This window comes from Ictidomys tridecemlineatus, chromosome 7 (assembly GCF_052094955.1).
Source record: "Ictidomys tridecemlineatus isolate mIctTri1 chromosome 7, mIctTri1.hap1, whole genome shotgun sequence".
Taxonomy (NCBI): Eukaryota; Metazoa; Chordata; class Mammalia; order Rodentia; family Sciuridae; genus Ictidomys; species Ictidomys tridecemlineatus.
Window position 1 is genome coordinate 180,407,266 of NC_135483.1, and position 14,481 is coordinate 180,421,746.

Consider the following 14,481-nt stretch of genomic DNA (forward strand, 5'->3'; position numbering starts at 1 on the left):
ACTTTTTATTTTTGAGACAGACCCTACTTTTTATTTTTGAGACAGGGTCTTGTTAAATTACCGAGGCCGGGTGAGGTGGCACACACCTACAAACTCAGCAGCTTGGTAGGCTGAGGCAGGAGGATGGAGAGTTCAAAAACAGCCTCAGCAATTTAGTGAGTCCTGAAGCAACTTAGTGAGATCCTGTCTCAAAATTAAAAATAGAAAGGGCTGGGGATGTGGCTCAGTGGGTTCAATCCTCAGTACAATAAAATAGGCTTGCCTTGAACTTGTGATCCTTTGCCTCAGTCTCCCCAGTTGCTGGGATCTATGATCCAGTGTGGTATGTGCCACACTCTCCAGCTCTTTTTAATCTTATAATGTTTGGTCCTTTTACAATCTCAGTAAGACTTTAAATAAAAGTCCAAGTCTAAATCAATTATTCAATTGAAGTATATATTTATTAATTTTATTTTTATATACATACTTTTTTTTAGTTGTAGTTGGACACAATATCTTTATTTTACTTATTTATTTTTATGTGGTGCTGAGGGTCAAACCCAGTGCCTCCCGCCTGCTAGGCGAGCACTCTACTGCTAAGCCACAACTCCAGTCCCTTAATTTTCTTTTTATTTATTTTTCATTTTTGCAGTACTGAGGACTGAACCTAGGGGCACTCCACCACTAAGCTACATATTCTTAGCTCCACTCTCTGTTTTGATTCTATTTTTGTTTTTGTGGTGCTGGGGATTGAACCCAGGGTCTTGCGCATGCTAGGTAAGCACCCTTTCACTCAGCTATATCCTCAACCCCCCCACCCCTTTTCTTATGTTTTGTTTTGAGTCAAAGTATCACTAAATTGGTCAGGCTGGCCTTGAATTTGCCATCCTCCTTCCTCAACCTCCTGATTCACTGGGATTACAGGCATGCTCCACTACACCTATCAGGAGACCCTTGAATTGCCTCTGTAATTCCACTGATTTGGGAGCCTGAGGCAGGAGGATGGCAAGTTCAAGGCCAGCTGCAGCAATTTAGCAACACCCTCTCTTAAAACTAAAATAAAGCTGGTTGGAGATATAGCTCAGAAATAGAGCGCCCATAGATTCAATCCCCAGTACAAAAAAAAAAAAAAAAAAAAAAAGGAAGAAAGGAAGAAAGAAGGAAAAAAAAAAAACATAGTTTCGCAATGCAGTCTTCTGTGGAGTATCCTTGTTCCCTCTCATGATCCAGGGGCTGACTGGGAGCCAGGGCTCGCTGACACTGCCCAGCATCCAGAGAAAGGATCTTATGGCCTATCACTAGCCCAGGAAATCACACTCAAAATCCAAAGTATGTTTTCTACTGAAGGCAAATGGTTTCACCTCTTTGTATGTAAAGTCAAACCTGGGCCAGGTGTGGTGGTGCACACCTGGAAACCAGTGGCTCAGGAGGATTAGGCAGGAGGATCACAAGTTCAAAGTCAGCCTCAGCAACTAGGGAGGCCCTGTCTCAAAAAAAAAAAATGCTGGGGATGTGGCTGAGTGGTTAAGTGCCCGTGAGTTGTTATAAATAATAATAATAATAATTGTTATTTTTAATAAAAGAATAATTATTAATTAATAAAAGAAAAACCTGATAAAATGAGGCATCACAAGCTGGGTGCCATCGTGTTAGGACTACAACTTGCAGAGCTCTTCAGGCAACATGGAACTGGGTTCTGTGGTTGTGAGACTCCTGGCCCACGGCCACAACTTCTGAAGTTCTTTTAATGATCCATTTCTTCCCCTGCCTCTTAAGAAGGTCAAATGCTCCCCCTGCTGGACAAGGCTTCAGGCTTGGGCTGAGCACCAGAGCCTGCGTGGACTTTTCCTCCAAGGTCAAGGTGTAGTGAAGGGGCCCTTTAAGGGGCGGCAGCTAGTCCGGTTGCCAGGGAGACGGCTGGACACAGCCCCGCCGGCTGCAGACAGCATGTCTTCCAGAGTTCAGTCCTCAGGTGGGACGAGGGCGGCTGGCTGGGAAGCGGGTGGGGGCTCTTTTCCCTTACAACCCCCTCCAGGGTCGTCCTGGTGGACTCAGTTCTTGGGGACCGAGGCCGGGACTGGGGGACTCCTGCCCGCCCCGCCCCTCTCCCCAGGGGTTGCCATCTTAGCCTCTGCCCCGCAGTCCCCAAAGGCAAGGACCACCGGCCCTCAGGCCAGGAGCGTCAGCCCCTCCCAGAGGCCAACGCTGAAGCCGTGGACTTCCTCAACTCCCTCCGTGAGCCCAGACAGGGGGAGGGGACAGGCCCGGACGGTCCCCACCTCTGTCAGCTCCGTTCTCCTAGAACTAAAATGGGCGCAAGGCCTGTTGGCTGACGTTGGAGGGATGCGAGGGGGAGAGGGGTCTTCAGCCCGGGCTCCTGCGGACGGCAGGGGGGAGGCAGGACAAGCTGGGAGGACTCCAGGGCTGATCAGTCCCCACCCGCCGCCCCACCCAAGAGCCCGAGGAGCTGCAGATGCTCTTCTTCTCTGAGACCCTGGCCATGGTCTCCGACACCGGGGAGCCTCGGGGAGAACTGACCATCGAGGTGCAGAGAGGGAAACACAAGGACGAAATGAGCATCATGTCCCAGTGCATCCTCGTGCACGCCTTTAGCCATGGCCTCCTGGATAAAACCGTCTGCGGAAACTCGCTCCTGGGTAGGGTTCCGCCTGCTGATGTCACCACATCCTTCCAACCCCGCCACCCCTTCCATTATTCAGGACCTATCTCTTGATGAGACATGGGGGAGGCGCCACTGGGCGGTTATCCACAGACACAGGAGCAGCACTGACCCACCCCATAGTTTTCCTGTGGCCACATCACATCCAGCCTGGGCCCACCCTCCTTCCCTTCCTTCCATCTTGGGCCCATGACTCCTGTGACATGAAAGTTTGTCCCTGCACCCCAGGCTATCTCTCCCAGACTTTGGAGACCGTGGAACAACATAGTCGAGAGTTCATCAAGGTACTTCCTGGGGTCCTGTGTCATGCCCTGAGTGACAATGAGAGAACAGAGAATCTGAGGGAAGGAGGGATCTCCCTCACCCTGTCCCCACCGCCCCCGCCACACACACACACAGTTTGTCCTCCTGATGCACAAACTGAACCAGCCCCACTTGGTCCTCCTCTAGCCTGAGAGCGCAGCATCCCTGGAGGATCATGGGGGCTGGCCTTTCCCAGGGCCTAGCTGGTCCCTAGGATCTGTCACCATGTGGCCTCCAAACCCTCTGGCTCTGTGCTCCTCACCCCCGGCTTCAGCCCCCTCACTAACTTCTAGAACCTGCCATGACTGTCTACACAGTGGAAACCACTCCTACTTAGAGCATTTCCAGAGTCGTTGCCATGTTTTAAACCTGTGTTCTGAGGCGCCCTGCTTTTGAGCTAGTATCACACCATCCTCTGGCTGCTGTTCATGAGCTTGGCCATATATGGAAGGATTTTCTGGGTTGGTTGTATTTTAAATCAAAACCTTTAAATCTCAGTTTTCTCATTTATAAAGGAGAATAGACAGATGACCTCTGGGGACCAAGGAGTCTCTGATTCTCCGCCACATGTTCTGGCCCTTAGTTCCTCATCCTCCCCATGGAACACAAGATGAGTTTGCTGAAGCAGAATGACCAGCTGGCCATGACCAGAAGCATCAAGGAGGGTGAGGTAAGGGTGAGAGCCAGGTGGGCACCACCCTTCACCTCCTCCTCAGAACCACAAGCACTGAGCTGGTGGCGTGCGGCCAGGAGTCTAGACAGAGGACACCCCAAGGACCCACACCCATAACTGCTTTGCCCACCCTGCCATCCCCTTCCTGGCTGGCGGTTCTTGACCCAGATCTGTCCTGAGCAGGAAGTGAAGACTGGTGTGGCCTTCTTCCCTTCGCACTCAATTACTGGCTTCATCTCCGAAGCTGCCAACCTGGTGCTGTTGAGGTTGATGGCTCGAAGGCAGAAGGTCCCTCAAAACGCCTGCTTCCTGGCCTTGGACACTGAGGGCAAACTCTGCTACTCCACCTATGTGAGGGCAAGGGATTTGGCCTGGGGACAACTAGAAGGGACATGAGGGATGCTGGGCTGGGATGCAGGATAGCTGTGGAGTGGAGAGGGAGTTGGGGTGGGGATAAATCAGGAGGGTGGGAATGAGATATCTGAGGGCAAGAGAAAGCAAGAACTGATGTCAGGTGCGGTGGCGCACGCCTGTAATCCCAGCGGCTCAGGAGGCTGAGGCAGGAGGCTCACAAATCCAAAGCCAGCCTCAGCAACTCAGTGAGGCCCTGAGCAATTTAGCAAGACCCTGTCTCAAAGACAAAAAAATAAAAAGGGCTGGGGATGTGGCTCAATGATAAAGCACCTTGAGTTCAAATCCCTGATACCAAACAAACAAACAAACAAACAAAAACAAGATCAAGTGGAGGGGGGCAGGTGAAATGAGTTCTACAAAAAGTGGGAGCAGTTGAGCAAAACAACCTTTTGCATAAAAGCCAGGCTTCAAAAGTCAGTACAGCAGAGGGATGCTTTTAAAGACATGTCATCCAGGGCCCCGCACATGCTAGACAAGCACTCCCCTGCACCCCCAACCCAAAGACACATCATTTTTTAACTTGGAGAAATGCAGTTTTTCCCCACTTACTTAAATATTAAGTGAGAGTGTTCCTTTTTTTCTTTTATTTTGGCTAGAAGTTCACAACACACCTGGGACCTCCTGCACTACATGCTTTATCAGCTGCCCTCTGAACACACACTAGTTCCAGCAAGACACTTTGGGGGTGGATCTGTCTTTGACCGACCTCCTAAGTTACCTTCTGCCTTGTCCATCACAAACACACAAGCAAGCGCGTGCCACAACCCCCCATTTTCTTTGAGACACCTGTTTAATGTTAGCATGGCAGCAGCTACATTGGTTTAATTTCAACTGCGTTAAGGCAGGCTGCCAGCAGCTGCGTGGCCTGAGGCCATCACAGATCTGTCCAGCCTCTCTCCTCACAGCCTTGCTACTTCCCCCAATTGGCCCCCAAAGCTTGCACCTCCTCCTCGCCTTCCCCATACTGACCGACCCTCCTCCCTATAACAGAATCTGCCAACCACAACACTTGGCCACAAAGATGGCATGGCAGGGGCCAGGGGCCAACTGAAGCTGGTTCTCTGGGAGAAGGCCCAAGTTACCTGGGGGTTACAACTCAAATCTTGTGGCACCTGACGGTGTGGACAGCCAAGAGCTGCTAATCACTGGTGAACAAGGAAAAAAGGAGGAGGAGGAGGAAGGATCAGGCTGAGAACAGGGAGACCCTGGTGGCGCCCACCTCACCACCCTCCCTTCGTTTTGGCTGCTGCAGCAAGCCCTGGGCTTCCAGAACATCCAGGTGGGCCACCAGCAGTCCGAGGTGTTCATTGTGGAGCACACCGTGCACTCGAACGAGGGTATCCCCATGTCCTGGCAGTTCTACATGCTCTGTGATGGGTGAGCCTTCTCAGGGGTGGGCAGTGTCATAGACAAGTCTGGTGCTCAATGATGGGGAAGGGACATGGGCTGGGGATGGAGCAAAGGAGAGACGACCTATTCCTGGGGACACCTCCAGTAAGAGTGGTCATTGAGATCCCAGTGTCCCCTCCACACCACTCACCCTTTCATTCATGGGCTCCTTCCCCGATGCTCACATGCCTCCCAGAACTTCCCACAAAGAACCCCAACTGGCTGAGGAAGGAAATGCCAGCCTGCAGAGCCTACCAGCTAAGGCAGCGGCCGTAGGCGAGGGGAATATTGAGGACACCAGGATTTGAACTGGACACTCGATTGAATCAGTGCTGGAGCACCCTTGGCATACCACCAAGTGGTCACCAGCAGAACACTGACCCTGAGAAAAACCCATGTGGGGGAGAATCATTTCTTTCTTGAAATTTCAGAAGTATTGATCTAGAAACTTCACTGAAAAAAAAGTGACCAATATTTTTGGCTTTCCTTAGTTCATCACTTTTCGTATGTTTCTTTGTATGTGTCACCTATGAAGGAGGAGGTTTTGTTTTGTGCTTATACCTTTGAAAGTCTAAGTCTCTTCTTATTGACTTTTTCTTTTTTTAATACCAGGGATTACTCTACTTCTGAGCTACATCCCCAACCCTTTTATTTTGAGACAGTCTCACTAAGTTGCCCAGGTTGACTCAAACTTGTGATCCTCTTGCCTCAGCATCCCGAGTAGCTGGGATTACAGGCATGCACCACAGCACTTGGCTTTTCCATTTACTTATTTTTTATTTATTTCTATTTATTTATTTATTTATGGGCATCCCTGGGTGGGCTCCATTTACTGACCCTTCCAAGCCCTGGGCAATTATTTGGAACAGGGAACTCAAAAGATAAGAGAGAAGGTAGAATTAAATAGAACGAGGAGCATTCTCCAGGGGGCATTGTGGTTTCTTAGCTAGCTCAGGCTGCCATAACAAAGTGCCACAGGCTGGTGGACTTAAGCAAGAGGAATTTATTTCCTCACAATTGTGAAGGCTGAAGTCCAAGGTCACCATGCCAAAAGTTGGTTTCTGGTGAAGACTCCCTTCCTGGCTTATACCTGCCTTCTGGCTGTGTCTTCATGGGCCTTTCTTCTGTGTGTGGATGAATAGAACTCTCCCGAGTCTCTTCTTGTTCTTATAAGGATGTCAATCCTATGGGATTAGGGACCCCCTTGAGACCTTACTTGACCATATGACCTCCCTAAAAGCCCTCTCTCTAAATACCATCACACTGGGGCTGGTGGTCCAGGAAGGCCCACTCTCCAACCTTCCTCTGTGTTGCCTTCCAGGCACCTGGCTAAGAGGATCCAGGTGGGCTCCCCTGGGTACTGCATCATCACCAAGATGCCCATCCTGAGGAAGGAGGGTAAGTAGAGCCCAGGCCCAAGGCAGCTGGTGGGAGAGGGGAGGAAAGGGGAAGGAAACCAGGGTCTGCAGGGTTTGGCCAGCACACTCCACGTGGGATGGGACCGAGCCTGGAATCCAAAGGAGAAACTCTGTCCTCCTGCCCCTGCCCCCAAGGCAGTTAGGGGCGGGCCTCTTCTGCTAGGAACCCCTTGCAGCAACTCTGCCCTGTGGGCAGAATCCGAGGTTGGTCCTCAGCTTTCCATTTGACAGCGGGAGTCCTCTGGGTATCCAGGAAGGTTGGGTGGGATAAGCAGCCCCCCTCCTCCCCGTCCAGACGTCGTAGAGCCAAAGCCCGTGTTTGAGAAGAAACCCCTGGAGTGGGAGGAGGACCTGGAGCTCTACTCTAGGTTCCTGGAGCGGAAGGTAAGGAGCGGCAGGGCCAGTCTGGGGTACCCCCCCCGGGCCATGAACCCCCCATTACCGATCTCCCTGTCCCTCCCTCCTTTCCCCGTGGCCCCTCCCGGCTCTGAACCGCACACCCTGGGGGCCCTGCTGGGAGCGGGTGGGGGCTCCTGGCGCGGGTCCCCGGCTCCGACCCGGGCCTCCCCGCCAGGAGGAGCTGCGCCTGAGCCACGCCAGCTACCTGCGGCAGCACCCCGAGGCGCAGGCGCTCGTCTCCGACTTCCTGCTCTTCCTGCTGCTGCGCCAACCCCAGGACGTGGTCACCTTCGCCGCCGAGTACTTCGGCCCTTTTGCGGCGAACCGCCCGCCCTCACCGCCCTTGCGCTCCTCCCACAGGCCCAGCCCTTTCCGCTCGCCGGACCCCGGGGACGCCGCGGGCTCGGGGGCGGGCTGGGCGCACTAGGCTGGCGGGGACCCAGCAGGAAACGGGGGCGTCGCGGCGGGGCCCCTCGGGGACGTGGGCTGGTCCCGCCCGGGGCGGGCGCGCCGGCCCAGCTGCGGCTTTTGTGGGAATAAACGGGGCGCTCCCGGCGCCGCTGGGCCAGCAGGGACTCCCCCTGGCCAGCGCCTGGTGCCTTTGACCCCACGAGTGGAGCGAGTCTCAGTCTTTCCTCCTAGATGCCGGGCGCATTGTTATCCCATTTCGCAGATGAGAAAATAGAAGCCTAGCGACTCTTAGAGTTGGCGCGGGAAGCAGGATGAACCTGGACACTGCTCTTGAGTCTCCAGGTAGCAGACATAGAGGGGCGGGGTCCTTGGCGCTCAGAATCCTCTGGATCCCACTAAGCACAGTCGCCCGCCCGAGGAGGGTCGTGAAACACCCCTGGCCTCGCTCTACTCCTTTGTGCTGCATCTTCTCCGCGTCCCCACCGACACACGGGAACCCTCAAACGGCGGGGGATCCCCAGGCACTGGCTCTCACTAAGTTGCTGAAGTTGGCTTTGAACTTGCGATCCTCCTGCCTCAGCCTCCCGAGCTACTGGGATTACAGGCAGGCACCACTGTGCCAGGCTCGAGGTAGAGGACACTTAAGGTTTTCCAGGCAGAGAAAATGGCATGAGCTGAGGGTACCAGCAGGAGAGTGGAACACCACCTTCTGGTAGAAATGGTCTGTGCCTGTGATGTCCACAAGGAAGCCACTAGCCAGTATGGGCGTTCTGTACTGGAAATGTGGCCAAAGAATTGGAGCTTTACTTTTGATTTAAATTAACTTTCAAGATAGAGTGGCTACCATATCAGAAGCATAGCTCTAGAGAACAAATTCTTACCCCATCTGGCAGTCAGCCCAACAAATACTGCCTCCCTTCACAGACTAGGATTATTCTGGGAAGTGGGAGATCAGCAGTGATAAGACACAGTCCCTGTCATCATGGAGCTTACAGGTAATGTGAGGAGATGGACCCCCCTCCAAAAAAAAAGCATTATTTCTTATGACATTTCAGATATTTAAAAGCTGAGTCATGGGTAGAAAGTGACTCAGGGGGTTGGAGGATTGAGGGTGGGGACTTCAGGGAAGATCTCTCTAGGGTCTGAGTTGAGCTGGGACCTAAATGAGAAGGAGTCAGACTGAGGGAAAAGCATTCTAGGCAGAGGGAATAGCAAACACAAAGGCTCTGAGCACAGCATGTTGGGGAACAGAGCAGGGAGGCCTGAGGACAGTGGGAGCCATGAGTCCTGGCGGGTTGGACAGGGCTGGCTCACCGCCAGGCTCCTCGGCCTCAGCATGTACAAGTGGAGAACCAAGGCGGGCCCAACCCATGCACCCAAGGCTCCTAGCTATATCCCCAGGCCCCTGCAGTCCCGGACACCCTGCAGGTGGAGGAAAGGTGAAGAGGCAACTTCCAGCCTCTCTGTTGAGCTCGCCTGCATTAGGGAACTTAGGAAGGAGAAGTCTGACCACTCCCTGCCCCCTCCAGGACATCCATTGCAAAAGTGGTTTATTTTTAGATCTGTTTGTCCCAGAACTTCTATGACCCCTTCTTTTCCTTCATAATACCAAGAAGTTTATTAATTTCTCTCTCTCTCTCTCTCTCTCTCTCTCTCTCTCTCTCTCTCTCAGCACTAGGGATTGAAGCCGGGGATGCTCTACCATTGAGCCACACCCCCCAGCCCTTTTACTTTTTTATTTTGAGATAGGATCTCACTAAATTGCCCAGGCTAGCCTTGAACTTGCAATCCTTTTGCTTCAACCTCTGACCATTTCCTGGGGGCGGGGGGGGGGGGACACCTGTTGAGCCCATGAGCCCATCTGGCCCAGCACCTGGGCATTCAGTGGTGGGCAAACAGGCCAGGCCCCTGCAGGGCACAAGGAGCCCAGAAAGGGAGACACCCTCATCATCCCGTGGACGAATGTGTAAGGGTAGATCACAGAAGGGGTAAGAAGGAAGCTGGGCGTGGGCTGCACACCTTTCATCCCAGCTACTGGGGAGGCTAAGACAGGAGGATCACAAGTTCAAGGCCAGTCTGGGCAACTTAGTGAGAGCCTGCCCTAAAAAAAATTAAAAGGGCTGGGGATGTATCTCAGTTGTACAGCATCCTGAGTTCAATCAGCACCACAAAATAATAACAATAATAATAAATAATTATTGTTATTAGTTAATAAATAATAGCAAATAATAATTATTATGTTATTATTAAAAGACTTTGTTATTATCATAAAGAGCTAAGAAGGGAACATATGCATGCAACATGGAAGTATGCAATTCAAACTTGACCTCGTCTGGGAACCCAGGGATTCAAAGAGAAATAAATAGTAATCGTAAGGGGTGTAACTTAGTGGTAGGGGACTTACCAAGCATGCATGAGGCCCTGGGCTCAATTCCACCACTGCAAAAAAATAAATAGTCCTGGTAGTGAGTGTGAGTCTGCAGTTCCTGTGATCACAGCATCCCTAGGAGGTGGGTTAGTCCACTTTCTGATGCTCTAACAAAATGCCTGAGTTATTAATAAGGAACAGAGGTAGTTGGCTGGTGGTTTGGAGGCTGGAAGAGCACCTGCATCTGCTTGGCGTCTGGTGAGGCCTTCTGGCCGCATCCTGACATCACAGAGACTGCAGGCAGCCGCCCAATCTCTCTCTTCCTCTTCTTCTTTTGTGTTTGTCTTTGAGTGGAGGGGAGGGTGTGGTGCTGGGGACTAAACCCAAATTGAACCCAAAGGACGCTCTACCACTGAGCGACACCCCCATTCACCCTCAGCCCTTTTTATTTTGAGGCAAGGTCTCACTAAGTTGTGGAGGCTGGCCTCCAATTTGCAATCCTCCTGCCTCCTGCTACACAGAGCAGGGAGTTCAACCCAGAGTGTCCGGCTCCAGGGTTCATGAACTGATCCATTCTGATAGAAAGACCCCAGAGGCTGCCTCACAGCAGAAAAGAGGCCCCTCCTGTCTTAATAATCCAGAGCAGGGGGCTGGGGATGTGGCTCAAGCGGTAGCGCGCTCGCCTGGCATGCGTGCAGCCCGGGTTCGATCCTCAGCACCACATACCAACAAAGATGTTGTGTCCGCCGAGAACTAAAAAATAAATATTAAAATTCTCTCTCTTTCTAAAAAAATTAATAATAATAAAAATAATCCAGAGCAGGCTTGACTGGACACTGCCTTTCCCCTTCCCCAGGCGCCTGGAAACTGCCTTCCTCCCTAGAGCATTGCCACCAGAGCAGGGCATTGTGCCGAGAGAGCACACAACCTTGCCTGGGAAAAACCATGGAGGGCTTCCTGGAGGAGGCCACACCAGGCAAAGGTTGTGGAGGATGTTTCAGGAGAAAGCAGCAAGAAAAGGCTAGGAAGTTGGAGGCTACTACAGGGCTCAGGACAAGCTGATGAAGAGGGTGGGAGCCTAACCAGCATATGGCCTGCTGTCCGAGACACTAAGACTCTGGACGTGAGTGAGGCAAAGGCCTGGATGTCCACCTGTTTCTGCAAGTTTCCCTTCCCACAAGAAGCCTTGAAGAGAGCAGGTAAACTAAGAGCAGTGCTACAGGTAGAGCCTGTCTCAGTCTGTTCAGTGCTGCTTTAACAGATTGCCAGAGGTTGGGTGATTTACCAAGAAAAAAAATGTATTTCTCACAGTTCTGGAACTTGAGGAGTCTAATGTCAGGGTGCTGGCATCTGTGGAAGGCCTTCTTGCTACATCACCCCATGGTAGAAGTCAAGAGGGAGAGGGGGAGAGAGAGAATGCAAAAAAGATGAAGTTGGGGTCTCAAACCCTTTTATAATTGATACTAATTCACTCACAAGCCCCATGAGCTAAACACCTCCCAACACTGTTGCCGTGGAGATTAAGTTTCCAGTGCAGGTTTTTTGGGGACCATATTCAAACCATAGCAGAGCCCTAAAGAAGAGTCTCTGGTATTTAACTAGACAACATTAAAACCAGGCTGGTAGTGCTTTGGGAGGTACAGACCTTGTCTTTGGACTCTCTGTCGGTTCTTCCCTTCATTAATCCTCTGGTTAAATCTACAGTTCCCCTGAAACCAGCACGAAAAACCTGCTCCTGCTCAGTTTGATGGTTTCTCCGTTTTGTTTTATGACGTATTGCATCAAGATTGTTCTCTACTGGGGCTGGAGCTGGGGCTCAGTGGTAGAGCACTAGCATGCATGAGGCACTGGGTTTGATCCTCAGGAACACATAAAAGTAAAATAAAGTTGTGTCTACCGAAAACTAAAACATAAATATTAAAAAATTCTCTCTCTTAAAAAAAATAAAAATAAAAAATAAATAAAGGTATTGTGTCCATCTACAACTAAAAAAGAAATTCTTTAACAGGAATTGTTCTTTACTATTTTAATCATTATAAATACCTCATGTTTGAGATCTTGGCAAGGCTTTGGTGGCTGAATGAGTCCATTCTGGCTGCTATAAGAAAATACCTTAGGCTGGGCGCTGTGGTGCGAGCTATAATCCCAGCGGCTTGGGAGGCTGAGGCAGGAGGATCCCAAGTTCAAAGCCAGCCTCAGTAATTTAGCAAGGCCTAAGCCACTCAGGGAGACCCTGTCTCTAAATATTAAAAAGCTGGGGCTGAGGCTCAGTGGGTAAGCACCCCTAGGCTCAACCCAGGTATCAAAAAAAAAAAACTGTAATTATAAACAACAAATTTATTGCTGACAGTTCTGAGGGCCAGGAAGCACAGACTCAGGCGATAGCAGGTGTAATGTTTGGGGAACGTCTTCTGTGGGGCTGAAGGGCAAACAAGTCCCCTCAATGCCAGGTGAGCACACTACTTGAGCCACATCTCCAGCCCCACCAAAAACTATTTTTTAAGGCTGAATAATATTCCATTTTGTGTATATGCCACATTGTCTGTTTATCTCGTCAACTGTTAATGGACACTTGGGCGGTTTCCACCTTTTGGCTGCTGTGACAATGTTGTCAAGAGTATTGATGAAAGAATGTCTCTCCACATTTTTTTTTTTTTTTTTTTGGTACCAGGGATTGAACTCAAGTGACTTAACCAACTGAGACACATCCCCAGCCCTTTTTATTTATTTTTTATTTACAAACAGAGTCTGGCTAAGTTACTTAGGGCGTCACTAAATTGCTGAAGTTGGCTTTGAACTCAATGATCCTCCTGTCTCAGCCTCCCAAGCTGCTGGGATTACATGCACCACCATACCCAGCCGTGTCCCTGTTTTCAGTACAACCAGGATAGTGACATTGACACAATCCCATTGATCATTTTCAGGTGCCCTTCTTTTTCCTATATTCATGTGTGCGTGCGTGTGTGTGTGTGTGTGTGTGTGTGCGTGTGTGCATGCCCACATGTGAGTGTAGCGGTTCTGTGCAGTTCTGCCATGTGTGGTTTCGGTATCCACCACAACAGTGAAGAATCTGAATGGCTCCAACACCACAAGGATCCCACAAGTCACTCTAGTAACCACATCCATCCTACCTCACCCATCCCTAACCCCTGGCAACCACTAATCTGATCTTCATTTCTAGGATCTTGTCATCGCAACCTGTCATTTAAATAGAACAATAATACAGAATATAACTTTTTTATTTGTTTCGTTTTCTGTTACCCATTGAACTACATCTCCAGTCCTTTTGTTTGTTTTGAGAAAGGATCTTGCGAGGTTGCTGAGAGTCTCCCTAAATTGCCGAGACTGGCCTCCAACTTGTGATCCTTCTTCCTCAGCCTTCGCAGTTGCTGGGATTACAGGTGTGGGCCTGAACTGCACAGAACCAGCAACATTTTGAGATTGGCTTGTGTGTGTGTATGTGTGTGTGTGTGTGTGTGTGTGTGGTCCTGGGGATTGGACCCAAGATGTTCCACAAGTCAGGCAAGCACTCTACCACTGAACTATACCCCAAGCCCTTTTTAATTTTTATTTTGAGATAGCATCAAGGCTGGCCTCAAATTTCCAGTCCTCCTGCCTCAGCCTCTCAAACAACTCCAAATTACAGGAGTGTACCACTGCGTCTAGCTATTTTTTAAAAAATAGTTGAACACAACATCTTTATTTTATTTATGTTTAAATAAATAAATGTGCAAGGCAAATGCTCAGCCGCTGAGCCACAGCTCCAGCCCCTAGCGATTTTTCATTCAGTACAATTTCCTGGAGATTTATCAAAGTTATTATCAATACTTTGTTTCTTTTATTGTTGAGTAGTAGTCCATGGTATGCATGTACTACAGCTTATTTAGCCATTCATCTGTTAATGGACATCTGAAATAATTACCATTTGGGGTTATTACAAATAAAGTTCCTATAAACATTTATGTAAAGGGCTTTATGTGTGTGTGGACATAAGTTTCAGTTTCTGGGATAAATGCCCAGCGGTGTATCCTGGCATGGTAAGGTGTACCGTGGTTTGGCTAACCATCCACCTGTCGAAGGACATCTGGGTTGCTTCCAGCTCGGGCTATTATAAATGAAGCTGCTGTAAACATTTGTGCATAAATTTTTACCCACATTGTACTGAGGATTAAACCCAAGGACACTCTGCCACTGAGCTATATCTGCATCCCATTTTTGTTTTTCTTATTGGTACCAGGATTTAACCCAGGGGTGCTTAACCACTGAGGCACATCCTCAGCCCTTTTGTTTGTTTCTGAGACATGAGCTGAGAATGTGGCTCAGTGGTAGAGTGCTTGTCTGGCCTACATGAAGCCCTGGGTTCAATTCCTAGCACTGCAAAAAAAAAAAAAGTAAATGAGAGAGAGTCTCACTAAATTGCTGAGGACCTTGCTAAGCTGCTGGACCT

General features: G+C 50.1%; 1 protein-coding gene and 1 long non-coding RNA gene across 7 annotated transcripts; one reads left to right on the forward strand and one right to left on the reverse strand.

Moving 5' to 3' along the window:
• The first annotated feature begins 1,784 nt into the window (after positions 1 to 1,784).
• Catip (ciliogenesis associated TTC17 interacting protein) lies at positions 1,785 to 14,430 on the forward strand. 6 transcript variants are annotated; one of them, XM_078018000.1, is made up of 10 exons: positions 1,785 to 1,951; positions 2,122 to 2,214; positions 2,436 to 2,636; positions 2,888 to 2,943; positions 3,546 to 3,632; positions 3,819 to 3,986; positions 5,302 to 5,426; positions 6,760 to 6,836; positions 7,152 to 7,240; positions 7,898 to 14,430. In XM_078018000.1, exons 1-10 carry the CDS (start codon positions 1,927 to 1,929, stop codon positions 7,946 to 7,948), a joined length of 972 nt encoding a protein of 323 aa, XP_077874126.1. In that variant the 5' UTR covers positions 1,785 to 1,926; the 3' UTR covers positions 7,949 to 14,430. The 6 variants fall into 6 exon arrangements, with proteins under 6 accessions (XP_077874126.1, XP_040123740.2, XP_077874123.1 ...); XM_040267808.2 differs by lacking the exon at positions 7,898 to 14,430 and adding an exon at positions 7,431 to 7,873 and having other exon boundaries at positions 1,787 to 1,951; XM_040267806.2 differs by lacking the exon at positions 7,898 to 14,430 and having other exon boundaries at positions 7,152 to 7,873.
• On the reverse strand, positions 6,196 to 7,598 carry LOC120883686 (uncharacterized). The gene is made up of 2 exons (XR_013424310.1): positions 7,461 to 7,598; positions 6,196 to 6,622 (listed from the first exon to the last, which is right to left on the reverse strand). It is a non-coding gene; the product is annotated as an uncharacterized LOC120883686 (long non-coding RNA).
• Positions 14,431 to 14,481: the final 51 nt, after the last annotated feature.